The sequence below is a fragment of the Sus scrofa genome, chromosome 12, assembly GCF_000003025.6.
Source record: "Sus scrofa isolate TJ Tabasco breed Duroc chromosome 12, Sscrofa11.1, whole genome shotgun sequence".
NCBI classification, from domain to species: domain Eukaryota; kingdom Metazoa; phylum Chordata; class Mammalia; order Artiodactyla; family Suidae; genus Sus; species Sus scrofa.
The window spans coordinates 46,738,412-46,765,822 of NC_010454.4; the positions used below are offsets into that span (position 1 = coordinate 46,738,412).

The following is a 27,411-nucleotide window of genomic DNA, read 5'->3' on the forward strand; positions in this document are numbered from 1 at the left end:
CCCAGGATTTGCTGCTCCCACGGACTAATAGAGAAACTGTCAGAGGGAGGCAAGAGCTGAATTTACCATTGCTGCCAGCACCTGGGCCTCCTCCTTTAAATGGGAGGGCCATTTGTCTTCAAACCAACTGTTTCCAGCCGCAGTGTTTCTAAACCCTAAACCTAGGCAGGCTTTCATCAGGGTCAGTGAGTTAGGAATAGATGATTATGTATCATCTTCCTTCTCTAACAGGATCATCAAATTTCATGCCACATTTACCAGGGGCTAATATGTGAAAGCATGAGAAGGCGGTATTACACTCAGAGGGCACCGTGGGGGAGGGGGCGCCCTTCGGAAGAGGGTTGGGAAGGTGGGCCTCCATATGCACAGGGGAAATACCCTTAAATGGGACTTATATGTGTGCGTGTGCCCGTTGATGCCCCTAAATGTGTGCCCTTAAATGCTCTTAAATGTATGCCTCTGTGTGTGTCTGCGCGCGCGCACACACGGGTGCCGTGCATGAGTGTGCGTGCGCGTGTGCACACGGCACGTGTTTTCTGGCGTATTTGTCTTTGGGGACTGTTTGCTGAAGAGGCGAAAGGCATGAAAAGGCAACGGGGCTACCCTTTCCATTTGCAATTTAGAATGAGCCATCACATTTAAGTTCAAGATGAGTAATAGACTGGAGATTTTAATGTGAGCCCTGGGGCTCTAGCATAGCTGAATCTGTTATTATAAGAGGTCCTTTGAGATCACAGCCTGTCCCTGTTATGATACTCAGACATGCCCTAAATTTATAATGTATTGTGTGTAGATGTGTGTGTAGAGTGTGTGTTTTACACTAATTTCTGATCTTAATAAAATTTTTTCTCGGTCCAAGATTTTTTTTTTTTTTTTTGGTCTTTTTTTTTTTTGCTATTTCTTGGGCCGCTCCCGTGGCATATGGAGGTTCCTAGGCTAGGGGTCTAATCGGAGCCGTAGCCACCAGCCTATGCCAGAGCCACAGCAACACAGGATCTGAGCCAAGTCTGCAACCTACACCACAGCTCACGGCAATGCCAGATCGTTAACCCACTGAGCAAGGGCAGAACCGAACCCGCAACCTCATGGTTCCTAGTCGGATTCGTTAATCACTGCGTCACGACAGGAACTCCTCCTCGGTCCAAGATTTTGATTGAGTGTTTACTTTGGGTAATTCATGGTTTATAATTTTAACATAAAATTACTCATATATCTCTTTTTTTTTTTCTTTAAACACATTTGAACACTTCAGACCTCAGTTTCCCTTTTGCTCAAAGAGGGTCCTCTACCTTGGTGCCTTGGAGAAAATTGTGAGGGGAGTTTATAGAATGTACTCAACTTTTCAGCTTCCATTGCCCTTGAACTTTTTCAGGGACCTTTAGCAATGTAGAAGCTCCTGCCTCTCTCAAGTATTACTCTGACTTGAAGGCAAGGGGATTTTATTTTTCTAGATTATTTTATCTTTTTCTTATTGTAATTGCTATTGAATAGCAAAGTATGGAGGGGGCACACTTATGAAGTTAAGGGTTGCTTTGTCTCTTAAAAATGCTAAAAATTAACTCTGCAAAGACAATGAGACACATACAGAACACAAAGGGTGTGGTTTGGCTTTGGTGGCTTCAACATAAGTCATGATATTTCTTCTTTAGGCTTGTGGTAATCTTTTCAGGGGGTGCTGTTTCATTTTTTGCCTTGTTTTGGTCCTCAGGGGAAAGGTATAAAGTAAGTGTGTGTGTGTGTGTGTATGTGTGCACGCCCATGTGCAAAATCCAACCAATGTCATGATAATAGCTGCTTTTGCTTGGGTGGGTATGATGGAGCACATCCTGCACTGAGGAGTCTTACATCTGCTCATCTCGTTTGATCCTCTCAACAATGTGGTCGAGGCAGTTACCATGACTGTCATTTTACAGTGAAAGAAAACGGAGGCTCAGAGAGGTTGAATTGCTTAGGACCCCAGATCCTGAACCCAGGTCTGTTCTATCTCTAGAACCACATCCTGACCTAAACCATTAAACGCTGCATCTGCAACAGCAGCAGCCCAGAAGCCGGCCTCTTGATGCTATTGCTGATGTGAACAGCTTTGGGGGATGCTGCTGCTTGCAGGGGACCTGGTAGCAGTGCCCAGGAGAATTAGCAGGTGTCCTACCCTTAGACACCTGGGATGGGAGGATGGGCTCACCCTGCTACTGTCTTGGCAGTTCTGCTTTTATAAAAGTAAATATCCGTCTCCACATTGGCTGGGAAACAGGGACCTTTGGACCAGATTGGCACAACCAATGCCTGGGCCAAGCCATGGCATTCTCCTGCGGGCTATCACTTCTACCATATCAGCAGCCATGCCCATCGATAGCCTGGCCTCCTGAGAAGTGCGCCCTCAGCCCCATTGTCTGGGGGTGAGGCTAAATTCACCTGGACGCTGCCTCATCTCACCTGCCATGGGGACCAGGGTGTCTGCCCTAAAGGGAGCTTTACTGATTTTATCCTGGCAGTATGTGGGCCTCTAAAATCAGAAGTGCTTATGAAGTGGGATGAACTGGAATCTGGGGTTAGTAGATGCAAACTATTGCCTTGGGAATGGATAAGCAGTGAGGTCCTGCTGAATAGCACAGGGAACTACATCTGGTCGCTTATGATGGAGCATGATAATGTGAGAAGAAGAATGTGCATGTGTAGGTGTGACTGGGTCACTTTGCTGTAGAGAAGAAAATGACAGAACACTGTAAACCAACTATAATGGAAAAAATAAAAGTCATTTTAAAAGAAGTGCTTATGAAACCTGCAGCCACTAAGGAGGGTTTGTTAGAAATAGAAGATCATCTCTTGCCACTTGCTCTCCCAGAGCTTCCCAGTCAGTGCCTAGAACGGATTAAAGATGAGGGGAAGTACTGCTGTCTCAGCCTCGGGGTGGCTGGGCAAGTCATGGGGCAGGGAAATGCCCCCCTGGCCTCTGACAACTGTTAGCTCTGTCTGCTCATCCCAGGGAGCTGTGCCAACATCAGCATTTCCTGCATGTGCCACAGTGTGGAAAAGTTCGGAAAGCACCCCTCTGTCCTGCCCCCCCCCTTTTTTTTAAGGACTGCACTCACAGCATATGGAGGTTCCCAGGCTAGGGATCTAATCGGAGTTACAGCTGCCAGCCTGTGCCAGAGCCACAGCAACGCCAGATCCGAGCTGCGTCTGCGATCTACACCACAGCTCATGGCAACGCCGGATCCTTAACCCACTGAGCGAGGCCAGGGATCGAACCTGAAACCTCATGGTTCCTAGTCGGATTCGTATTCACTGCGCCACGACAGGAATTCCTGTCCTGCCCTTCTGAGACTAGAGGGGCAAACCCCTCCGCTGCTCGCTCTGTCCCTGCTGGGAGTTAGGCTTTGGCAGTGAACTCACACCAACTTTGTCCTTACCATTCCCCCCACTCCGCCCTGTCCGCTCAGTTTCCGTTGCCGCAGGGCTGACGTTACAGGCCCAGAGCTGGTACAGCCCCTCTGAGGCAGGCGGGCAGCCCTGGCCAACCCCAGGACTCCCGTCTAATCTTGAAGCTGTAGCCCAGCTCTGAGGAAGGAAGAGGCCTGAGGCCCTGTCAGGAGCGGCTCCCAGCTTCCTGCTCTGCAGATACGACTTTATTTCCCTTGTCCCTGGGCAGCACTGACCAGCGGGTGAGGTTCCTCCCTCCCTTCCCCCAAGGAACCGGAGACATCTCCCAAAAGTGCACTGTGCGCAGACCTGGAGGACAGGGGCTCCTCTTTGTGTTTGGGGCCAAGGAGGCCCTGAGCAGAGTGAGGTCAGAACTTGTCAAGGTAGCCCTTGCCTGGCTGGATGTAACAGGACCAGGGAGAGAGTGGAGGCTGGGCCAGCCAGGGATCAATGGCCAAGAAGCTCCTGAGCACAACCTGGAGAGCTGCTTTATGTCTTTGGAAAGACTGCCCCCTGACTCCCCTTTTTGTAGCAGAAAAAGTGCTAAGGGGGTAGTACAGCCGCAGATCACATTTTACTCTTTTATTATCTAAACTTTTACAGTCGTGGCTTTATTAATTTCACAACAGGAAAAACAAACCGAATAAACTTAGAGTTAAAAAAAAAAGAGACCCAACAGCCTATATGCTTCACACCTTCCTTGAGGTCTCTGATACATGTGAAATGCATACAAATGAGCAAGTGACAGGGTGCTAATTGCAGTGTGGCTTCTGAGCCACAGCTTGGGTATTCTTCACAGCAGGCCTGGTTCCTGTTTCTACATTCTTCCCTGCTACCTGCAGAGGCAAAGAGAACTTGTTTTCTAGGATAAGGAAGCTTCCACACCTTCCCCAGCTCCCTCAGAAGAAGGAGGGTCTGCGTGGGGGAGAGTGCCTTGTCCTCAGAACCAGACACTTTGGGAACCAAGATGAGGCAGGCCAGGGGGAAAGTCAGCTCCTGTTCATGGCTCCAATCACGTTCTTGACAAGACAGAACCTCTTCCTTTTCGGTCCTCCAGCCACATTGGAAATCAGCAGAAGCGCTGGCCGCGTGTACTGCTCCTGGTCTCTGTGGCCTTGTAGGAAGTTAGGGCTCCTCGTGGGCCTGGACGGAAGCGTGGCTGCTCGTGTGTGCAGCTCCATGTGTGGCCCTGGGGCCAGAGCTTCTCTGTGGCTGCTTCCTCATCTGTGGTTAGTCATGTGGGAGGCAAATAGGGTCTCTTTTTACAAAAGCAGCCCTATTACTTCCAGAGGAAAAAAAAAAACCAGCTCAGCCTCCCTGAGAGCCCCCAAAGAACTAACCGCCTGAGTGGAGACCCTGGCCAGCTAGGCCTGTCTTAGCAGCTTTGCTCCAACAGTGCATCTGCCCCAAGAGCCAAGGATCTGAGGGGCAGGGCAGGCCTGGAGCCAGGTCCAGCTGGTACTAAGAAGAGCCACCATGACCTTTCTAGCCCATCTGGGTGGTTGCTGCTCTCTTCTGCTTCGGGCTGCCTGGCCTCTAGCCTGTGTACAGGGGCCTCCTGCCAAAGAGACTGCTCTCTGGGGAAACTGGAACCAAGTCAAGATCTCTTTCTGGCTGCGCTGTCTCTCCCAGTGGTCCCAGGCCCCCTGGGGGTCCAGAAAGGGGACCCTTCCTAGCATCCTTCCCCCCTCTGCGGGTGGCCTGTGGCCACCGTCGTGTAATGAGCACGTGGCTTCCTGGAGGAAAGAAGCTTGCATAAGCAGATAGAAATAGGAACCTGGAAAATAACTCTGTGGGGCATGTAAGGGGTTGAGCAAGGAGTTGTCTAGAAGACACTGGGCCATGGGAGGGAGCGTGGGGGGAAGAACCGTGTGTCATCCGCGTCATGGCTAAGATCTAAGGAGGTCAGCGAACGTAGGCTCAGGAGGGGTCAGGCGGTCTGGGGGGGTGGCAGCAGGCAACGTCTTCCTGTCTGCCACCTGTCAGACTAGACATTGGGCACAGGGCCCACCCCAGATGGGGTGCACAGGGGCGGGCCTTGGAGATCTTTTAGCTGGAAGCTGGGGCCGCTGCGGCTCCTGGCGCCCAGCCCTCACCCTCTCCACCCAAAGCACAGGATCAGGCCCTCTTCCTGGTGGCTCTGCACTAGGAGTGATTCTAAGTGTCCCTCCAGTTCTCAGCTGAGCCTGGACCAGGCAGGCTCAGAGATGAGTGGCCCCTCAGCACTGGGAAGTGCTTTTCCCCGGGTGGCTTCACAGGGGAACCAAAATCCCTCAGAGCCTCTGCCTTTTGAGGTTCTATAGGAAGGTTTCTCAGAAGTGCAGAGTCTTTCCTTAGGAAAGTGAATCTCATCCCTCTCCTGCAGTGTTTTCTTCCCCCAAGGCCTCTAGCTCTCTTTCGAGAACAAAGAATTTTTGAGAAAGTTCTGAGTGTTCTGGTCTTTTGGGGGGCTAGGGTAGTAGAGACATGAAAATTCGGATAAGGCAGGATGTACAGCAGATACCTCAGTCTTCTCCTGCATTCTCCTGAGAGGGTGGCTAAGGGACACTTTTCCTTAAAGCGCTCCTTACAATACTTGGCTGCACCTGAGCCGGGCAGGGCTGGAGGCTGCTTTTCTGAGAGACGTAACTGTCCTATTGCTTCGCAGAACACCGTAACCGCCAGGGACACTCCAGGGACAGGCCTCATGTCCAGGGATTAGTTGAAAGACCCAAGAGCTTGTGAGACTTCAGTTGAGCAAGAGGGTGAAAACGCATCGTAGCGTCTTTGCCCTGCTCCTCCCCCAGGAGGGTCGCTTTAAGAGCGCCTCTCTTAAATTCATGATAGTGTCAGGTGCCAAAGCTGCCTGGTATGCCCTTTCTTGCCAGCGAAGCTATCTTACGGTATCGGAGGCTAGGATGCCTTCTGCAGCACCACGTGACTGGATGGGCACAGTCACGTGGTGACTGTCTTAGCTCAGGCTGCTCTAACAACATGCCATAGACTGGGCGGCTTGAACAGTGGGTACTTAATTCTCACAGTTCTGGAAGCTGGGACATCCAAGATCAAGGTGCCAGCGTGGCCAAGTTCTTGGTGAGGGCTCTCTTCCTGGCTTGCTGTCGATGTCTTCTTGCTGTGTGTCCACATGGCAGAGAGAGGGCTCTGTCTCTTCCTCTTCTTATAAGGGAGCCAATCCCTTTATGGGAACCCCACTCTCATGACCTATTCCAAACCTAATTACCTCCCAAAGACCTCACCTTCAAATACCTTCACATTGAGGATTAGGGCTTCAGCCTGTGACTTTCTGGGGACATAAATAAATATTCAGTCCATAATAGCTGTTGAGAGCTTGGACTCCGGACCCAGTTAGATCTGAGTGTGAAGTTGGGTCTACCACTTAGAGAGGTGTGACTTCGAGTCTCATCTGTAAAGTAGGGATAATGATGTGTCTTTAATACATGGAAGCATCATGTATTAAAGGTTAGAGTGACATAAAAACAGAGACTGGAGTGGTGGTGAGCAGGGGCTGGGAGGTGACAGAAATGGCGAGATGTTGGTCAGAGGTTACAAACTTTCTGTCCTAAGATGAATGAGTCCCAAGGACCTAATGTACAGTATAGTGACTCTAGCTAACAATACTCTATTGAATACTTTAAATTTTCTCAGAGAGTAGATTATTTATGTACTTATTTATTTATTTTTTTAGGGCCATACCGGCAGGACATGGAGCTTCCCAGGCTAGGGGTCAAATCGGAGCTGTAGCCGCCGGCCTACGCCACAGCCAGAGCAAAGCGGGATCCGAGCTGCATCTGTGACCTACACCACAGCTCACTGAAACACTGGATCCTTAACCCGCTGAGCAAGGTCAGGGATCGAACCCGTGTCCTCATGGATACTAGTCAGGTTCGTTAACTGCTGAGCCATGACAGGAACTCCAGAGAGTAGATGTTAAATGATCTTACCACACACAGAAAGTAACTATGCGAGGTAGTAGATGTGTTAACTAGCCCCATTGTGGAAACCATTTCGCAGTGCACGCTTACATCCTGTCATCACCATACCGTACACCTGTGTTTTTGGTCACGCCGTGGCATGTGAAAGTTCCCAGGCCAGGGGTCAGACCCAAGCCTCAGCAGTGACAATGCTGAAACCTTAAGCTCTAGGCTACCAGGAAGCTCCCATACTGTATACCTTAAACTTACACAATTTTATCGATTATATCTCAATAAACCTGGAAAGAAAAAAGTAAGCATGAACATCCTATCTCAGCCTCGAGACTAGATCGTAAACATTGGTGAAGCCAAGTATGCATTGACTGAAGGGCTTTTAGGATTTGATGCCTCTGCCCACAAACTCACAGGTGGGAGGTGATCCTGAACTTCTGTGGGCTTTGCAGAGGGTAGGAGTTGTCCCAGAAAGACTTCTTTGGCGTTCTCATTGTGGCTCAGTTGGCTCAGGACCCAATGTTGTATCTGTGAGGATGCGGGTTCGATCACTGGCCTCACTCAGTGGGTTAAGGATCTGGTGTTGCCCATGGCTGTGGTGTAGGCTGGCAGCTCCTCCTCCGATATGACCGCTGGCCCGGGAAATTCCATAGGCCGCAGGTGAGGCCATAAAAAAAAAAAAAAAAGAAAAAAGAAAAAGAGAAAGAAAGAAAGAAAGTGTTCTTTATAAAGACAGGCCTAAGACAAGAAGACAAGCCCGTAGTGTCCCTGACTCATGCTGTGGTCACTTGCTACTTTAACCACAGTTGACACTTTTCCCAGGTCCCAAAAGAACCTTTTCCCCTGTCATCCATTCTAGTTCCCCTCCTCACCCCCTCTTTGCCTCCGTGAAATTACTTATGCTTCTCCCCCCGCCCCCCAGAATGCTCTGCCTCCCCACCCCACCATTTATGCCAATGAAATATGAGATGTCCTTCCAGGCCCTGGTTCAAATGGCAGTTCCTCCAAGAAGCGTTGAGTCACCAATTCAGTACAAAGTGGTGACCCCCCCCCCCCATATACTGTCCAGACCACTTTCTGGACACACTGGGTGCTGCTTTGCCACTTGGTGACTTCTGGGCGTATCTCAAATCCACTATCATAAGCATCCTGGGCAAAGGAACCCAGTCTTGTGTAGGGTTCCGGGAATTTTCGATGAGGTAATGAAGAACTTTTCTAACTTTCAAAACCCATGGAGGAGTTCCCGTCGTGGCGCAGTGGTTAACGAATCCGACTGGGAACCATGAGGTTGCGGGTTCGGTCCCTGCCCTTGCTCAGTGGGTTAACAATCCGGTGTTGCCGTGAGCTGTGGTGTAGGTTGCAGACGTGGCTCGGATCCCGCGTTGCTGTGGCTCTGGCGTAGGCTGGTGGCTACAGCTCCGATTCAACCCCTGGCCTGGGAACCTCCATATGCCGAGGGAGCGGCCCAAGAAATAGCAACAACAACAACAACAACAACAAAAAGACAAAAGACCAAAAAAAAAAAAAAAAAAAAACCATGGAGCTTGCTGAAATCTTGGACAACTGAAGGGTGGGAAAGAAGAAAGTTTTTCCCCTCCCCGTCAGCTATTTGCTGGTCACCTATCTTCCAAAGAATCACAGATGGGACAGTCTTGATCCTTGCATGTCACGGTGAGGAAATTGAGGCCCAGAGAGGGAAAGAGAGTCCTCAAGGTCACACAGCAGGTTAGGGGAAGAGCCGGGGCCTGGATGCCGAGGGTGCTCAGTGTAGTGCTCTTTCCCTTCTGGTGGGGAGAGGGAGTGGAGCGCTGAAGGGCAAAACCGTGGCTTTGGGGCACTTGGGGGTTACTGTGATAATTCAGTGATGTAATGATACAGCCCTCAGATCAGCCCAGGTATGGTAAGCACAATAGAAGTGTAGCTGTCCTTTTTTTTTTTTTTTTTCCCACGGCCACTCCTGCGGCATATGGTGGTTCCCAGGCTAGGGGTCTAATTGGAGCTACAGCTGCTGGCCTACACCACAGCCACAGCCACGCTAGATCTGAGCCACATCTGTAACCCATGCTGTAGCTCACAGCAACATCACATCCTTAACCCACTGAGCGAGGCCAGGGATTGAACTGCATCCTCACAGATATTATGTCTGGTTCATGACAGGCTGAGGCACAATGGGAACTCCTGAAGCTGTCGCTTTTATTGCTATTCCTCTCCCCTTGGTTGAACACCACTCCCTCCTCCCAGCAGACCCCTTCATTTCAGGGAAGAGAATTTTGTACACAGACTGTATTAACTAGAACATCTTTACTAAGCAACAGATAAGAAGTTGGTGGGTAGTTTAGAGGACTAACATCTGGGTTACTGACCCCAGTGGCTTAGGGTGATTTTTCTGGACTATCACAGACCCAGGGCCCAGCACATCAGACCTGGACTAATAATTGGCCATTATATGTGTCTCTTTGGTGAAGGGAAATTGAAAAACCTTCTTCCCTAGTTAAAGATGCCCAGCAAAACAGGTGCATCTGGCATAGTGCCCTCCAGGGCTCTTAGGCCTACCCAGTGGCCACCATGGCCAAGTGTAAGCAGCAGCCACAGAGAGTCTGCCCAAGCCCTGTCTGTCTGTCTGTCTATCTGTCAGGCAGCCTGCAGAACTTCCTAAGCTAGGTCCTTGGGAGGATAGTGTGCCCAGAATCAGTTTCCATCCTACTTCTCCCATCCCTGAACTGAAAGCAGAATTTCCCATCTGTCTGGTTAGAGGGGCATCAGAGTTATCGCTGGGAGCTGGTGAGTGACAGCTTCAGGCTGCAGTGCCCTGGGACAGAGTAGTTCAGCGTTGCTGCAGGCAACTGGCCTTTTCTGTCTCACACTCCCGGTGTCTGTGCCCTAGCAGGAGGAGAGGCAGGACAGCCATGCACCTAGGGACCGCTTTTGCCTCTTGGGGGCTCCAGTTTACCTCTCTCCTCCGAAAACCCAATTTAATTGCAAATTTGGGATAGGCCCAGGAGAAGGACTCTGAGAATTGAGACCAAAGTTCCCTTAGTGGGCTGAACCATTTTTCAGTTTCTATCCCATTGCCATTGTTGGAGTCTGATTGGGTAAAAAAGAGCACAGCATCAAATGCTAGCTGCTTAGCAAGGGGGCCCTGGGCTTTGAGGAGTTTTTAGTTGGGATTTTGTGTGAGCAGTCAGAGAATTAATTGCAATAGCAATTCTCCTGCCCTGGATCTGACTCTAGGATCCTGTTGGTTTTCTGAATCTTTCCAGAGAGTTCTCAGAATTCTCAGCATGACATTCCAGCCAGCCCAGACAGTTCTTTTCCAGCTGGTGGAGCTGGGTTGGCTGAAGCTTCTGTGCTTCTTCTCTCCAGGCTCTTTGTGACGAGGAACATATTTGGTCACTTATTCATCCATTGAAACCACTCTTTCAAGGTACCAGTGGTCAGCTCGAGCGATGTGGTTCACACCTTCTTGGAGCCTTCAGTGTAGCAGAGGGACAGGTGTTGGGTACTTTATAAGAGCACTGAGCAATCTCAAGGGCAGGCCTCCCTGGTCCGGTGGGGAGGGGAAGCTCCCGAGCAGAAGTGAAGCTTAAGACTGGAGGGAAGAGTAGGAGGTATCCAGGCGGAGGCGGGTGGCGCATTTTAGCCAGAGGTGTCATACTGTCCAAAAGTTCTGAAAAAGCAAGAGAGAGCCAGGAGGCGAATGTGCCCGGTGAAACTGGAAGGAGGCGAAGGGCCAGGCCACGGGCCTGTGTGCCCCTGAAAGGATGTGGGTCTTTGCTCTGGCAGCAATGGGAAGTGTTCTCCAGCTGCCGTGTGATGCCGGGAAAGTTCTTCCTCGGGTTGATCATCCTAGCTGCGACGTCAGCCTCATGAGCCTGCGACTTCTCCAACCAGCAGACCCCGCTCAAAGGTGACCACTGTGCGTCTTCCACTGACCACTGCAGACGGCGTTTCATTTTTTCCCACTCTGCTTTCATTAGAACACCTGTCACATGTGTTGACTTCTCACGTCAGCCACTGGCACCAGACTGTGTTCGTGAGACTGAGCTGACCAGCCCAGGGCCCAGTGAGCCTGGGGAAGGGGAAATTAGGACGCATCAGATTTCATGACCAGGACCTGGAAGTGCCTTACTTACGTAGGAGATGGGTGTCACGGGACAGTTCGGAGACAGAGAGCAGAGCTGGGTTGAGTCATCCATGTGGGAAGGAAGGCAGGGTGGTCCCTTGGGGGAAGGAGTGGCCCGTCTCCTGTGATCTCTTCTCAGAGTCCATCTGCTGGTTCCTAACAGTCTGAGTTAGGCTGCCAGCCTGTCTGCCTTTTCCATCCAAGGGTTATGGTGACCCAGGGCATGCTGGGGGCAGGGGTGTGCCTGGCTTTGGGGGAGGGGCAGCCAGGGCACTGGCATCTCTTGGAAGGTGGCCTGGGCCAGACCACTCCCTCTCTCGACCTCTCAGATTAAAAAGGTAAAATTTAGGGAGGACACTAAAGGCAGTATGATGGGGAAAAAAAGAGCATGGGGTATAAGCTTGCTGAGGTACCAGCCTCTGTCCCTCTTAACCAAGTATCACTCTTAGCACTGTTGGCATTTGAGGACAGACATTCTACGGGACAGTTCTGCATGTTGCAGGACATTTTAACATCTCTGACTTTAAAACGATCTTACATATTTTCAGTTATTTCCTGGTGGGACAGTGCCAACTATTTCTCCTCTAATTGAGAACCAGTGTTCCAATGTTTATGGGGACAGGATATACACAGCTGTGCTTTTTGTCCTGCAGATGGACAGCAGGGAGACTGGGTTCGTTCCCCTTCCCATTTCATAATATGTTAGGGGAACTTTTGTCCAGTGGGATGGTTATTCTTCCCAGGCCACTCATGGGAGCTCCTGCTGTCTCCTGATCCCAAATGGAGTTTTTCCTGACTTCTCTAGGCTCATTGCTCACAACATAACCCAACCACCTGGTGCATAGTCCGGTGGGTGTAGCTGAGATTTTAGTGCAGGCATTTCCAGGCCTCCTGGCTGGACTGTGGGCCAGGATGACAGGATCTTGTCTGGTGGCTGAGGTGCTGCTCTATTGGGCCACCAGATGGCGCTCCGGAGCCCCGTTGTCTGCCGCAGGACCGCTGGTGGCAGGAGTGGTTGCAGAAGGAACTCGTCTTGAAGAGGCCTGGTTCTTAAAGAGACAGGGCCACACACCGCAAACTTGAATGTAACCCCAACGCGAGACTCCACGGATGACAACCACGATCAGCTAGGTTCCGATGCTCCTCTGTCCTCGCTGCTTGAATGTTGTTGAGCCTCCACCTCTTGGAGCCTGTCTCCTTGACAGCCTGTCCTCAGCCCCTCCGGCCACTCCTCGGCCTGACAGGGACAAGGCCAGCCTGGCGTCAGAGCTCCGGCAGAGCAGTCAGAGTAGTGCGGGGCTGGGAGGCATCTGCAGAACTCTGGCTGATAGAGCAAGAAGCCCAGCCGGCTTCAGGGGGATGGTGAGCACGGGAGGACAGAGGGCCAGCCTGTGAGCTTGGCCCCTGTTGGACATGCCTCTGCTTCACTCTGAGCTGATAAGATTGGAGCCATTGAACTTTGTCTCTGGGTTCTGGGGACTCGGAGAACCCCTCCGTCTCTTCTGCTCACCTCTTTCCACATGCTGAAGGCGAAGCTGCGGTAAGTAAATGAGGACGGGTCTCCAGGCCCTATTGTCAAGCCCGCTGTCCTCTCTCGAGAACCTCTCCTGCTGACCCCTGGGTGGTGCAACCTGAGCCAGGTCTGGTGAGGGTGACATTAGCTGGAGCTTGGCCTGAGCCCCTCCTGAAATTGCAGCTTGCATAGCGTACTTCACGGCAGCTACTATTCCCGGATGCTGGATTCACTGTGGCCCTGGTGGTGGGTGGGCCTTCGGTACAGCCCCCAAGAAATGTGTGGGTGTGTGTGGGGAGCGTCACCACTTCAGGCACCTGGATGTCACCATGCTTCTCCCGGCCATGGTGTCGAGGGAGGCCACAAAGAGGTGAATGTAATTCTCTGGTTCACATCTTGCCATGACTCTTCCATCTTTCCCATGACTCCAGCTGCCACAAACTTTGGAAGAGAAATGCCCAGTGGGGCAGGCTCTCTTGAACCTTTGCTGCCTGCAGCACTCACTGTCCGCTGGGAAAGCGGGGAGGCTGGGAGGAGATGGGGAGCCAAAGGGCAAAGGACAGAACTGTTAGGTCAAATCTTCCCACACAGAGGTGACCCAGGAGAAGCCTGGGGAATTTTCTTCTTCCCGAGCCCTAGGGATGAGGGGGGATCTTAGAAGAGTAAGTGCTGCTTCACTGCACTGAGGTAGAGGAAATGAAGCAAGGAGTGGGGACAGGCCATCCTGGGGTCTGCTTGCACAGATAGGAATCCTGGACTTTCTCTGCCTGCGCCGCCTGGGTGCCCACCTCCAGATGTGAAAACTGAGCCTAGAGGCTCGAGACTGGCCCAGAGCGTAGAAGCAGTGGGGTTTGGTGGGGACTGGAGTTCAGGAAATTGGTATTGGATTGATTGTATCTAGTTTGTCTCCAGGATCATCTGACCTGTTGTAGCTGAGGTGGTTTTCTTTGGGAACCAGTTCTCTTTTCACTCAACCATTGGTGGCTCGGTGGGGGGGGAGGGGGTCTGGAATTACATCCCTCCTGTAGCTCTCATTTCTCCCTCCTTGAGTTTAACTTCCTTCTGTTTGTTCGTTTATTCACTCGTCGCAGCTCAATCCAGAGATTACACATGTGGAGTCTGGATTCAGAATCTCTGTTTGTTTCCAGGCATTACCGCCTGCTAACTGGCCAATAGACAACCTTCCTGCTTCCATGGACTGGGGAGGACAGCAGGGCCTCTCTCATGGGCTTATTTTGAGGCTTAAGGGAGACAGGCTATGTAAAGCACATAGAGCAGTGACTGGCACTTGAGAAGCACTCAATCACAGTTAGCTGTCGTTAGTTCTATTTATTCAACATGTATTATTGAATGCCAATCTGCTGGGCTTTGGCAGAAAACTGGTGCAGGGGCTCCGTGTGGTTACGGCCGGCTTGGAGGGCTACCTGCACCTCATTCATCCACTGGACTGAGGCGGTAAAGAAAGACGCAGCCCCGGCTTTTAAGGACCCGATCTGACAGGGAGGGTGCAGAAGGGTTTTGGGCTATCAGACTCTGTTTTTTGCTGTTGTTTTTTATTTTTATGGTTTTTTTTTTTTTTTTTTTTTTTGGTCTTTTGTCTTTTTTGGGCTGCATCCACAGCATATGGAGGTTCCCAGGCTAGGGGTCTAATTGGAGCCACAGCTGCTGGCCTACACCACAGCCACAGCAATATGGGATCCGAGCCTCATCTGTGACTTACACCACAGCTCACAGCAACACCAGATCCTTAACCCACTGAGCGAGGCCAGGGATCAAACCTGTGTCCTCATGGATGCTAGTCAGATTCATTTCTGCTGAGCCATGACAGGAACTCCTGCTGTTGTTTTTTAATTTGAATGCAGAGCCCACCCCCACCCCACCCCTGACCACCTGTACATCCAGCCTGTGTACACTGGTGCGCCCGCTCACCTCAGAGTGGGCAAGGTGAATGGACATTCTCTTCATCAGCAGGGACCCCTGCAGGGACCCTTCCTGTTGTGCACAGTGGAGTTGGGTTGCTAACAGCAAGAGGGAAGAAAAGTAGAAATACCCAGTTTTAGTTCTAAGCATGGTCCCCCTTTTCCCATGCTGGCCAGGGGGCTAGTAGAAGCAAGAGTTGGCTGTTGGAGAGGCAGCGAGTAGCCTACCCCTGGGAGTTAAGGGCAAGACTGCTGATCTTCAGAGCAAGGTATATCTTCTTCCCACTTGGCCCCTCATCATCAGCCCCGTGCTCCCAGCAACCAGTCCTTAAATCCCCCTGAAATCTACTGGCGAGGCAGGGGCAGGCCAGTTGCTCTGGGAGGTGGGGAGCTGAGGACAGCCTGAGTGCATCGGCCAGAGGCAGGGCTGGAGTGGTTGGTGAGTGCTCACCCAAAGGACGAGTTGGCAAATGGTTAGTGGATGAGGTGTAACGGCTGCTGATTCAGTGCCTTGGGGTGCATGGGCAGGTGAATCAGGGTGGCCTGTCCATGGGCAGGGCCCCCTGCCGTTCTACAGAAGGGGGTTGCTGGCCGAGCACGTCACCCTTTGGCACAAGGCAGATGTGTGTGGCTCGTTAACTCCTTCCTTCCTAGGATGTGGTCCTGGGTCTCCCCCACCTCCACTCCACCCTCAGGGCCAGGAATCTGCAGGCTTCCATCCCAGTCTTATATCACCCTGGTGCTGCCACACACTTGTCTCTATAGCCACGGTTAGAAGAGTCAAGCCATGTGGTGTTAACATCTGCTGGAAGTCCCCCCCTCCCATGTAAGCATCGAGGGATCTTAAAGTAACTGCCTTTTCCTGGCACACATATGTGTGAGATAGTTTTATGGAGATAGATAGTTTTATAGAGATGGCAGAGGGCTGGAAGGCTGGAAGGTCGTCTCTAACCCATGGACCAACAGAGATTTCCAGGGACCTTTGCCACCCAGCTTTCAACCCTGACAGTGGAGGCAGCATGCGTGGCATTTAAGAGCATGAGTAGACTGCCAGGGTTCAAGTCCCAGCCCTCCACTTACTGTCTGGATGGGCCATTCACTGCCTCAGTTTGCTCTTCTGGAAAATGGAGGGAACTGAGACAGCAGTGAGGTTGTTGTGTAAACAAAGCAGTCAGATCCAAGCCAGATCCGCTGCAGGCATCCTTTGTTAATTATTAGAAGTGTTCCTCCTTATTTGCTTCCAAGACCCCTCTCTCTTCTCCCCTATATTGTGTTCTGGAGGGGTAGGTCCAGGACAGAATTGGATAGAATGTAGAAAAAAGCAAACTGTGGCAATGCTAACGAGAGCAACTGTAACATTTTAGCTTGAAAAATGCTGAAAATAGCTTGTTCAAGCCTTTGCAGATAAAAATGTAAAATGTATGCAAATGTATGTGACTCACGCAGAAACATACATCCTTGGCCTCCTCAGATGCCAGTGCCCAGATGTGGCCATCGGGCAGTGTGCCGAGAGGGCCCAGGCTGCCCTGGTGGTGGTGGTTGGGAAAAGGGCAGCGCTGCTGCTTCCTGGGGCTGGGTGCCTGCTTGCGCCTTTCTTCTGGGTTCTGTGCCTTCCATGTGGGAAGGAGGGAGGCCCTGTGCCTCCTCCACCTCATTGTCCTCTCTGGTTCCTCCCGGAGCCCATTTGCTTTCTCTCCCGTCTTGGCTCTATTTCTGGAGCATCTCATTGGAGATGCACGCCCCACTCTCTGCCAAGCTCCAGGTGCCTGCTTGCTTGGTCCTCCCAGTCTTGTGTGCAAGTCAGAGATGGTGGGAGGGTGACAGTTGAGCAGGGAGGCCCACAAGAGCCAGAGCTGGAGCTGGAGCCTGGAAGGCTGGGGTGGGTGAGAGCTGAGTGGATGCTGGGAGGGGTCAGTGTCACCTCAAGGTTGAAAAACACCCACTGCAGCCACCTGTGGAGGCTTTTCACACTGTACCTCCCAGGGGTTCACCGGTCCTGCTGTGAGCTGCTGGCCACCATCTCCCCTTGGGCAGCTCTGGAGGCCTCTACCTAAGCAGCTGCAAGGGCTGGGCGCAGGCTTCCTTTCAGCATCGTGGGGGAGGGCTGTGCTTCTTCACTTAAGAATGAGATCTGAAACTAATATAATATTGTATGTCAACTCTTTTCTTTTTTAATTTAAAGAAGAGCTAGATATGTGGTTGTTTGGAATGATGACCCACCCCCACCCCTGCCCCGTCCGCCCCCAGCCCCTGCAGATGCTCTGGGGATGTCGACAACACTGCCCCCTACAAACGCCAGAGTGAGCTTCACCCTGCAGGCCTGTCTGTAGAGCTAGGTCCCATGAAGTCTTTGCCCTTAAAGCTGCGTGGGGGTGGGGGGTACAGAGAGTCTGCCACATTATCAGAAACCTCATTGTCCTAGGTAGAAGCTGTGCAAATGGCCCTGGGCAGGGTTCCCTAGTGGGCCCATTGCCTCCCTTCCCTTGGGTTCGGGAAAGAAGCTTCAGCACCCTGGCCCTGGATCACCCGAGCCTGACCCTCCCCCAGTCCCTTCTCCAGAGTCCTTTAGCCCCAGGATGCCTGCTGGACCAAATCTGCAGCAAAAGTTGCCTTGGGTTCCTTAAAACCAGCACCCAGGGGACGGGCATAAAGCTCTCTACCCCCAGCTCCTTCACAGCTTTTGGCGGGGGCGGGGGTGGGGGTGGTGGTGGACGTGTCTTAAAAGGAATTTTGTTGCTAAAGATCTATTCTCAGGCGTCTTGACCCCAGACTTCCCTCAACTTGTAAGTGATTACGCGTGCACCGTGTGCCTCCTGTACTGAGGTTGGGATCCCCAGAGAAGGCTCCTGGAGGGGACCCATTGGAGACCCTGGAGCCTCTCCAGTGACCCAGTTTGTCTTTCACAGCCCCTCGTTGATCCCCAGCCTCTGGCCTTTCTCCGGCCGGCCGCCGCCCCCTGGTGTGGAGGGCAGGAACCGCCCAGCTTTTAGGTCAAGGATGTCTAAATAGATGAAGCACTGTCAAGGTTGGAAGCAAAGAGTCCTAGGGCCGCCAAGGCTTCCCGCGGCGGGGCAGGACGTTAACCCGGTCAGCGCCGCAACCCAGGCTTGCCTAGGGGAGGGGCCTGGCAGCCGCACTGGCCCCTGAAACTGCGCTTAGAGATCTCGGGGTGGCAGGTGATGTCACCCCTGCGGGCTCATAGGTCTCCCCGCAGCACCTAGTCTGCGGGCTACCAGAATTTGGCCGAGCCCAGCGAGGGGAGGAAGAGGAGCCTGGGCCTCTGCCGCAGCCCAGAGACCCCCGCGAACCACTCCTCGGTTACGGGTGAAGACCCTCTCGCCCCGGCACCGGTGGGGACCCGGGCTGCTCCGCACCCCCGCCCCCCGGGTCTGGAGGCGTGCTGCGGCGGGGGGAGGGGGCGCGGGAGCCTGGCGCCGATTGGTTGCGGCCCCCGCCCCCCGCCCCTGGGCGCCGCGCAGCCCCGGGGAAGTTGCTAGTTGGCGGCCGGCTGCTGGGCCGCCGCTCCGGGATCCGCAGCGGGGCTCGCCGCGGCCGCAGGGGCCGGAAGGGCTCCCGGGGCCGCTCGCCGGCCCTCGCCCTCCCTCTCCTCCTCCCGGGCAGCTCCGGCTCGCTCCTCCCTGCTACCTGTTTCCCTGCCTCCCCCGCCTCCACCCTGCGCTCGGCAACTTCGGCCTCCGGGGCTGGCCGTCCCGCCCGGCCGCCCGCAGCCTGCCGCCCGCGCCCTCCCTCCTTTGTTATGCGATGAGGGTCTGGTTTCCGATCTGACCGAGCCACCGCCGCTACCGCGCGGAGCCGCGGACATGGAGCCGCTCAGCCACCGGGGCCTGCCGCGCCTCTCCTGGATCGACACCCTCTACAGCAGTACGTGTGCGCTCGGGCCGGGGAGGCTGGGCGGGAACGGGCCCCCGTGCCCCGCGCGGCGCCCTGACAGACCCGGGGCCCACGATGCCGCTTGTCTGGGGAGCCCCGCGCGGGCTGTGGGCTCTGGGCTGCGGGCACGGCCGCCTAGGTACCCGGCGGGCTGAGAGGCGGGGGAGCGGCGTGGGGCCCCGCGATCGGTCGCGGATGGGGTCCCCAGAGCAGACTTCAAGCGGGAGGAGGGGCAGTGAACCGACGGAGCCGGGAGAGCTGTGTCACCCCTCTCCCACCTGTTGTGTAACCGAGCACTCCCCAACCTTGCGGAAGAGGGGAGAGCCCTTGTAGGGTGCAGCCTCCACTCCCCAACTGGCTGCTCCTTCTGCCCGCGCTGAAGCAGAAAGGCCATTTTGCTGAAGTCCTTGGTCCCTGAGTTTACCACCTCAGGGACATCCCGAGGCCGGTGTGTTTCCGGGTGGGGTCCGGTGGTAAGGGAGGCTGTAGGTGCAGATCTCCTTGGGGAACATTTGGATGAAGGACTCGAAAACCCCCAGCTCAGCAGTCCTCCTGGCAGCCTCATCATCGCCCCCACCCTCACTCTCCTTCCCACCCAAAAAGAAAAAAAGAAAAAAAAAAAAAGCAATCCTCAGCGTCTCCACCTCCTCGCTCCTAAATCTGCTGCGATCATGTGATTGCTCTTGCACTGCCGATGGGGATGTGTAATTGATCACTCGTACCTTCTGGGGTCTCGGGTCCACCCCGAGCGCCCCCACGCCCCACTCCCACTGCACCTTACCTAGATGGCTAAAGCACTGTATTGCTCCCTTGAGACGCCTCCCCCAACGCTTTCAGTGGTGTAGGAAGAGGGTCCTGCTGGCCCCTGAAGAAGGTAGTGAGTGGTTTCACCCTCCCCTGATCACTTCAGTGGGACGCTTCACTCTCTTTGGCCAGGTCTCCTAGCCCAGAGTCCTGAGGCAGGGGCAGGGGTTGGGGCAGGAAGGTGGAGCCAGGTTCTGGTTCTGGACACCAGATGCCATGGAACAAGGACATTTTTAAGGGTTAACCCGCCTTGAATTCCTGGGTAACAGTCCTATGGTGAGGGGAGTGGACAAAGTGATGCCTTGAACCCCAGGGTCTTGCCCTGGAGCTTCCTCTGTACTCAGTACGCAGCCTCTGACCTCTGTATCCCCTTGAGTCCCCATCATTCCCCGGACCTTCTTCTCCTTCCTCTCTTGCCTCCACCTCCGCCTCCATCCCCTTTTCCTTCCTTTCCTCCCCCAAGAGCTCTCCTTGTGATGATTCATTCTGCTTTGGTTTTTCAACATCAAAGGGGCAAAGCTGGATCCCCTGGTTGTCAGTCCCCTGCCAAGCCCAGCCACTCCATCTGCTCCTTCCCCTGCAGAGGCCAACATCATTGGGTGAAGGTCAGGGCCCATGGCCGCTGTGTGGCTTGTGTGTGCACGTGTGTCTGCGTGAATAGGGTCGCACATCTGTTCACAGCCTGGCTGCAAATCAGCTCCTGATCTCAAGGAAGGATTAGTGCCTCCTCTTCGCTGCGCCCTTACAAATAACAGTCATAACAATGCCTCATATTCACATGCAGCTTATGTTCCTGAATATTTCTGGCTCTTAGAGAAAGCCAGTACTGCTTTCCCTATTCCCCAAAGCATAGAATCCTAGGGAAACCTGTCTTTGGCTTTCCCTCCGTTGCCTTGCAGAAGACTCCCTTACCTGATCATCTGATCATTTCTAAGTTTTCCTACTCCCTCCCCCCACCTCCACCCCCACCTCCCACCTGGAGTAGAGAAGCAAAATTGCCTGAGGCTGCTTGAAATTTTCTCACCAGAGGAAGGTGGGACTGGAAAAGGGGATTAGACTGAGGGCTTCTTTGGGGGTGCCTGTTAATCAGCCCTGACTCAAGCAGGCTGGCATCTGAGCTGTCTACTGCCCTGGCCTCTGGGCTCCTGGTGCAGCCTGGATGGAGGGGAAGGGGGGACACTGTCTTGGCGGCAATGTGAGGAGCCCTTGCCTCCTTCTTCCAAAGGGCTTTCCAATAAGCTGTAGAATGAGGCTTCCTGGGGAGGTGCTGTGCAGTCATGTTTGGGCTGTTAGCCATGAAGTTTCCTCTAGACAAGAGCCTAAATTAAAACAAATACCCGAGCTGTCATTTGCCTGGCAGCATGGTTTTGTGACTCCCAGAGGAAGTTCCTCTGCCTCTCAGAAAGCTGTTTGCTTACAAGGCTCACAGTCCTGGGGTAGCAGGTCTCCACAAAAGCCAAATCCATCAGGAATTGTAAAGGGGATGTACCCAGGGCACAGGGTAGCCAGTGTACTTCTTAGGGATACAATGATCCAGTGATAGAGGCTCCTCCTAAGCACTACTCATGGTGGCAGTGATAAGAGCATCTCCTGAGGACCTCCCATATGCCAGGCACTGTGCTGGGCACTTTCCATGCAGCCTTTGCCAACCTCACAACTCAGCAAGATAGGTAGTTTATCTCCCTTTCATAGAAAGAGGCTCAATAAGCTCAAATCATTACCCCAAGTCACGTGACAGATAAGTGACAGAGCTGGGATTCAGATCTTACCCTAGGATGGTGAGGAAGGCTCTGAGTGGCACCGGGATATGTCTAAGTTTATTCAAGGCCTTGGGATGTCGTGGAAGGGGGGACATCTGTCTCTTTGGTTCTCTGTCACAGAGGTCTCCCCAAAATGGTCCAGCAAGTTAAGTGACTCTGAGCCCAGACTATGTGTCTCTTGGAGGAACTGGGGGCTGGTCCTGGAACCAGGGCAGGGTGCTTGAGGCTCTGTCTCCTTTCCCTGAGGCTAGTGATTCTCTATGCCTAAGATTCCAGACTGCTAACCAGCACCTCTGCTCACACACTTCTTGCCTTTGGAGTTGTCAGCTCATTCTTTCTGGCTTTAGCATCTATGCGCACTTCCATTGCAGATGCACGGCCGTTTACTAAGGGAAGACAGAGACCCCCTCTCTCCCCATAGTAGAAGTCCTGAGGGGCTGCAGTGATGGCGATTTGTCTGACTTAAGGAGATGGGTTGGCTCCCAGCTGCCCGTATGCTCTGGGACTGATTGGAGCAGGGTCTCTGTCCCTGTAAGCTAGTGTGGTGGAGCAGGGTTCCAGCCATCCCGTTTCCTGTGTCTGGACTACGCATTTTCCCATGTTAATGTAATAAAGTCACCTTTGCCCCTGTTGCCTTGCCTCGATTCTTTCCCTGGAGCTCCTGTGGTTCTCTCTCCGCATGTGTTCTCTGCCTATGTTCTTCATTTTATCTTCTCTGTGTGTTTCTCTCAGCCACTAAACATTTGCCACTTTCTCCTGGTTTTCTTCTAGACTACGGGGTTGGGTTGGATGGAATTAAATTCTATGCAGTAACAGAAATAGAGGATGCTCTGAAACATTCTCTATCCCTCTGAGTAGAGATGAAAATCTTTCACTTTATGTTCAGGATTTATTTAAAAGAGAGCTGAGGGCTACATTTAAGGTCTCTTCCTTTGCTGTTCCAGTCTCTTTTTTGTCCCAAGCAATTTAGCTCTGGCCTCAAAGATGCCAACTCTAGAGAGCCCAGCAAAAGCTGGTGGTTGTTTGGACCTCATAGAAGACAGAACATGATCATCTGTTGTTGTTAGAACCTGCTTCTGTTACCACAAGCAATGCTTCAGTGGATTTCATTCTCCAGTGATATTTTTATGCCCCTTACTCAGTGCTCTGTCCAAGAAGGGGCTGTGAGGATACAAACCCTATTCCTGATGATCATGAACCTGCCTCAGTTTCCCATCTGATTCCTACATTAGCCACAGCAAGGACCAAGTCACTGGCCTGACCTTCCGTGTGGGTTTGATCAGGGCAGCTCTCTCGCCCAGGCTGCATCAGACCGCCCTGATGTGCCAGTGAGTGCCTGTAGATGGATGCTCTCTGGTCCTGTGACTAAGCCCCAGTCATTTATTCCTGCTTGTCAACACCAGCCCATAATTGACATGGCTGCTGGAGTCTCAGAGGTGGGGCTGGCAGAAGAATTAAGTCTCCAGCTCAGAAACATCATTTTTTGTTCTTGTGATTACTGCTGCTGCTGTTCTTTGGAAAAGGGAAGACATGACAGGCAGTTTTGTGAAGAATTAGGTGGGCAGAAGTTGGAGAGATAGAAAAATCCATTCTGCCTCGATCTTGTGTGCAGGATGGAAGACTTGGACTGGTCTCTGAGTCCGGGAGCGATTCTGGTACCTTCCTTGTGCACATCCCTCTGTGACGTGAGACTATGAAGCCTCACGTGGGTGCCGTGGGAATTCATTGGCTAATGTTTACCGAGTGCTTTGAAGACAAGGAGCGCTGTTGAACTACTCGGCTGTCCAGCTTATCACGGCCGTCATCGCTGAACAGGCCTCCAAGAAAGGCTTGCAGAGCAGTTTGGAAGGGGCTGGGAGGGGTGCAAGAGGACTGGCAGGAACAGAGTGTTGGACCAGGTTCTTACGTGGTACCTCGCCCGGTGCCTCCCGCCGTAATAAGTCCTCAGTAATTTGGGATCGTGTGAGTATGAGAGGGAAAGGAAAACTTCCATGTTCTTGGCTCCTTTAACTCCTTACTTCACCAGAAACCCATTCGCTGGCCCATTCATAGTTTCCGGCTTTGTGGATTTGGTAATTGTAGTAGCTCGGTAGTGGAGTCGGAGACCCCCCAAGGGAGTCCCACGCATTGCTAGGGCTTGTGATTGGAAGCCTTTGCCTCCAGTGTTGGGGCTGCAGCTGTTTGGCTCAGCTTGAGCCGTTTGGAGCGAAGCAGGAGTTAGGCAACTTCAGGACAGCTGCCTGTCATGTCCACGTTGTCTGCCTGTGCTGGGCCCCTGGCTGCGGTGGGCTGAGGGGATCTCTGAGGCATGGAGAACCCACCACATTCTCCCTACAGGGTCTCGGCCCTGAGCACAGGTGGGGGAGAGTCTTTCAGGCTTACCTGTCTCCAGGGCTGGATAGAAGAGGCTGATTTTCTTGACCTGTGGCCTTGGTCTGCCTTAGCTTGCATTGCTTTGGGCAGTGTGTGTCCTGATGGAGCATGGATACCCCTGAATGGCAGTGGGAGTATTCTGCTTGTCCCTGAAGCTTGGGGAGAACCTGATCCTGTCAATTGGGAAGAAGAAAGAAATCAGGACGACAGGCGGACTATAAGATGCACCCCCCCGTGTGAGTTGGGCATAGATGCTCATGCCTGTCCCCTGCCCAAACCTCTGGCAAAGAGCCCTTCGGGGGGGGGCAGCCGGTACCATGCCTGACTGCAGGTGGGACAGCCAGTTCTCATTTCCAAGGTTCAGACCTCACTTGGTCCTTTCGCTTAGTTTTCTACCCCTGGGTTAGTAGCTTGGTCTTCAGGAGATGGGGCCCGTGGGGGTGGGCTCTGTGGTGACCTAATCGGTCAGATGCTGTTCCCCGCGTTCCTCTCCCCTCACCCTTGATGCCTTCCTGTCTCTTTAGGCCACAGGTGGACGTAGCAGACATGCTCAGGCATTTTGTCCAAGGTCAGCAATGTCTCCAGAAGGGGTTGGGCAGCTGGGAGGCCTCGGGTGAACCAATGTCTGTGGAGCTCAGAGTCCTTGTCACTCTGGGCAGCATAGCTATTGGCCTTCCTGGGCTGTCATTGGGGCTGGTACTGCCTAGAAAAGCCCCAAATTGGCTAGGGATCTGTGGCTTTACTCAGGGCTGTTTAGGGAAGGATGTGGCCATAATTACCTTCATGGGATTGAAGAGCTGATCCTGCTAGTGTACCGGGCTAACCCCTTCCTCCTGGGCATCGCCTCCTGGCCAGCAGCAAGGGTTTAATGGATCAAGATGATGGAGACCAAAGCTGTTGTATAATTAAGCCTGGTTACTTCCCTAGCTGGAGGAGGGCTCCTCCCCACAGCAGCGCAATTGATTTGCTCATTTGTGGTCACCCTGAGCAGCTGCAAGTTACCCTGGGCTTACAACCTATAGGCCATCATTTTGAGTGAATCTCTCCCTTGAAGGTACAGTTTTATGAGCAAGATCCCTTTCTGAGAGGTTTGGGGTCGGGTGGCAGTGTGTTCTATGTGATGCTGTGGGGACTTCTTAGGGAAGTGTGTCTGGGGTACATGCAGACCTCATCCTTGGGTTTCTCGCAACCACTGGACCCAAAGAAAAGAAAGCTCCCTAGTCCTCCCAAGTGCGTGGAAATTAGATTTTTCCATTTGGTCTAGGAGGAATGGAATAAAACAACATGTAATCAGTCCTACTATGTGCCAGATGCTGTGCTAGGTGCTTCCTTACATTATACCAACAACTCAGTGAGGTGCATTTTATCATCCCCCCGTTTTATGGATGAGGAAAGGGAGGCCCTGATGGATGAAGTTATTGTCCAAGGTGTCCCAGTTTGAGCTGGGTCAGATCTCAGCCGGCTCTGACGCTATACATAACCCATTCAGCTTCCAGTGCTCTCAGCCAGCAGTGCTGAGGACTTACTGTGTGTCAGCGCAATCCTAGGCACTTCCTGTGTGTTATCACCGATCCTCAACAGCCCCTGCCTTACGAGGCAGGAAGGACTCATCTCTATTTTATGGAGAGGAACCTGGGACTCGGGAAATTTAAGCGAGTAATTCAAGGCCCTCGAGCTAGAGTACAAGCCAAGAATCGAGCACAGGGTTGGCCTGACTCTCAACTCACTTTCACGGCAGCTGATATTTCACGGAGGTAGATGGGTATGTCCATCTCTCTAACCAGAATGACAGCTGTGGAGACTGTCCTGGCTGCCCCCATGGTCTTCGGGCAGCTCTCAGTCTCTGGGCGTCCTGGGAGTGCTCCCCAGCTGGCTGCCTCTTCCTAAGGATGACTTCAAGGAGCTCTCCCATGGGTACTTGGAGCCCATAGCCCAGAGTTACCTCATCCCTGGATTATTGTCAAGAGGCCTCTTAGTTAACCCCAACATGAATAAAGAGGAGGAGAGAAAACAGACTTTGGGGGTAGGGACAGGAGGGTACAGCTAATGCCCAGTTCCCAGAGCGGAGCCGAGCAAGGGACAAGTAAGTGGCGCTGGAGGGAGAGGGACTTGGCAGAGCCCAGACGTGCTGGCTCTGATCTCACCTCCACAGTTTCCAAAGGAAAATAAAGAGAACTCTGGGCTTAAATCAGGCCACTGCGCACCAAAGTCCTTTGCCGAGGCCAGGGCCAGTTGGGCCACAGATCCAGCTTCTGCATTTGAACTCACCCACGCATAGCATGTTAATGATGGGGTGGCTCTGGTGTAGACCCAGAGTCCCCTGCCGAGGGTTCAGGCCTCTGGGGAGGCCTGTGCCTGGGACCTTCCTCCTCAGCGGCCCCCCCTTTGGCGGGAGCCAGAAAGGCTAGGGCAGCTGGGAGGGCACCTTGCACACAGGGTTTGTGTGTGGAGAGTTTGCGATATGACAAAGCGGTGAGAGCCTGCCCTGAGTGGGGAAGGTTAAGGTGGGAACACGAAGGGAGGGGAGGGGGCCCAGCAACTCTCTTCTCCTCCTTTCCCTTTGCTGCTTAAAACGTCACTGGCAGCTTACTTCCTTCTCTGGGTCTGCGGCCTTTTTTAGGAACTCCTGCTTGATGGGGTGGAGGGACCCATCGACCTTCCTCCTAACTCGCCTACCTGTTTGTAGGGGGACAGATGTGAGCTTCCAGCTGCCCCTAGGGCCTTAGGTGCTCCTGACCTCTTCCTCGCAGCCCTCGAACCTCCTGTTCCAGCCTTCTCCCTCCTGCTGCCCGGCTTGCTCCCTCCCTCCCCGTGTTCCCAGGATGCAGCCAGACCAGAGGCTCGGCCTTGACAAGTCCATCCTTCAAGGGCCACCCTGTGGTGAACTCTGTCCCCTCCCCCACCCAGAGCTTTCTCCTGCCTTTCCTGCCCTTCCCCCAGCCTCTGTGTTCCCCACCCTCCATCACATCTTTCCAGGAAGACCAGTGAAACGGGGCTGCCCAAGCAAGCCTGGGAGGGTTGAGAGGGCCCGGAGAGCAGACCTTGGTGGGGGGCATCCTGTCCCTCCAGAAATGTGCTAGTGCCTTTCCACAGTTCTTTCTGTGCAGGTGGGGAACACAGAGGCAGGTGCCTGAGTCTCTCTTCGCCTCTGCAGGGCACCTCCGCAGGGCTGGGGAGCATCCGCATAATAACTTGTGGCAAGGACGACTGTTGTCAGTCCTGTCATGAGAGGGAAGCCAGAGAGCTGTGGTGGGTGTAGCACGAAGGGACGCTTGCTCCGGGGGGGGCCTGGAAGGAGTTAACTCCCCCACCCCTTGCAATTGAGTTAGCAGAGGCCAGGGTCCCCTACCAAAGGGAGATTGGACTAGACAGGTGACTTGCAAACTCTTTGGGCTACAACCCGTACAAAATATAGACAATTTACATTGTGAGCCAGGACACACACAAACTGAAACACAAGTTTATGGGATAGTACTTACTGTTTTATCACATTTGCAGAGCACTCATAATTGTATGCCCTCTGGGCTCTCCCATTCCCTCCCACTCCATTAAAAACAAACCCAAGAAGTGCTGCTCATGACCCTCTACATCGATTTCCTGACCTACAAGATGAAAAAATAGTGGACGAGGTGACCTCAAAGGGCTCTTATGAACTGTAAGGAATAATAATTTACCAAACTGCCAT

General features: G+C 53.0%; 1 protein-coding gene across 3 annotated transcripts in view; it reads left to right on the forward strand.

Annotated features, from left to right (window-relative positions):
• The window catches only part of ABR (active BCR-related), a 185,980-nt gene that overhangs the window by 28,572 nt on the left and 129,997 nt on the right, over positions 1–27,411 (forward strand). Inside the window, exon 1 of one of the 3 annotated variants that reach the window (XM_021066122.1) lies at positions 12,435–13,006. The exons of 1 other annotated variant lie outside the window; for it this stretch is intronic. Coding sequence is in view for 1 of the 2 variants with exons in the window: in XM_021066120.1 (XP_020921779.1) it covers positions 18,720–18,780 (61 nt within the window). In the remaining variant the exon portion in view is untranslated. Of the gene's footprint in view, positions 1–12,434; positions 13,007–18,384; positions 18,781–27,411 lie in introns of those variants that run through there. One more of the 3 variants, XM_021066120.1, reaches the window with a different exon arrangement.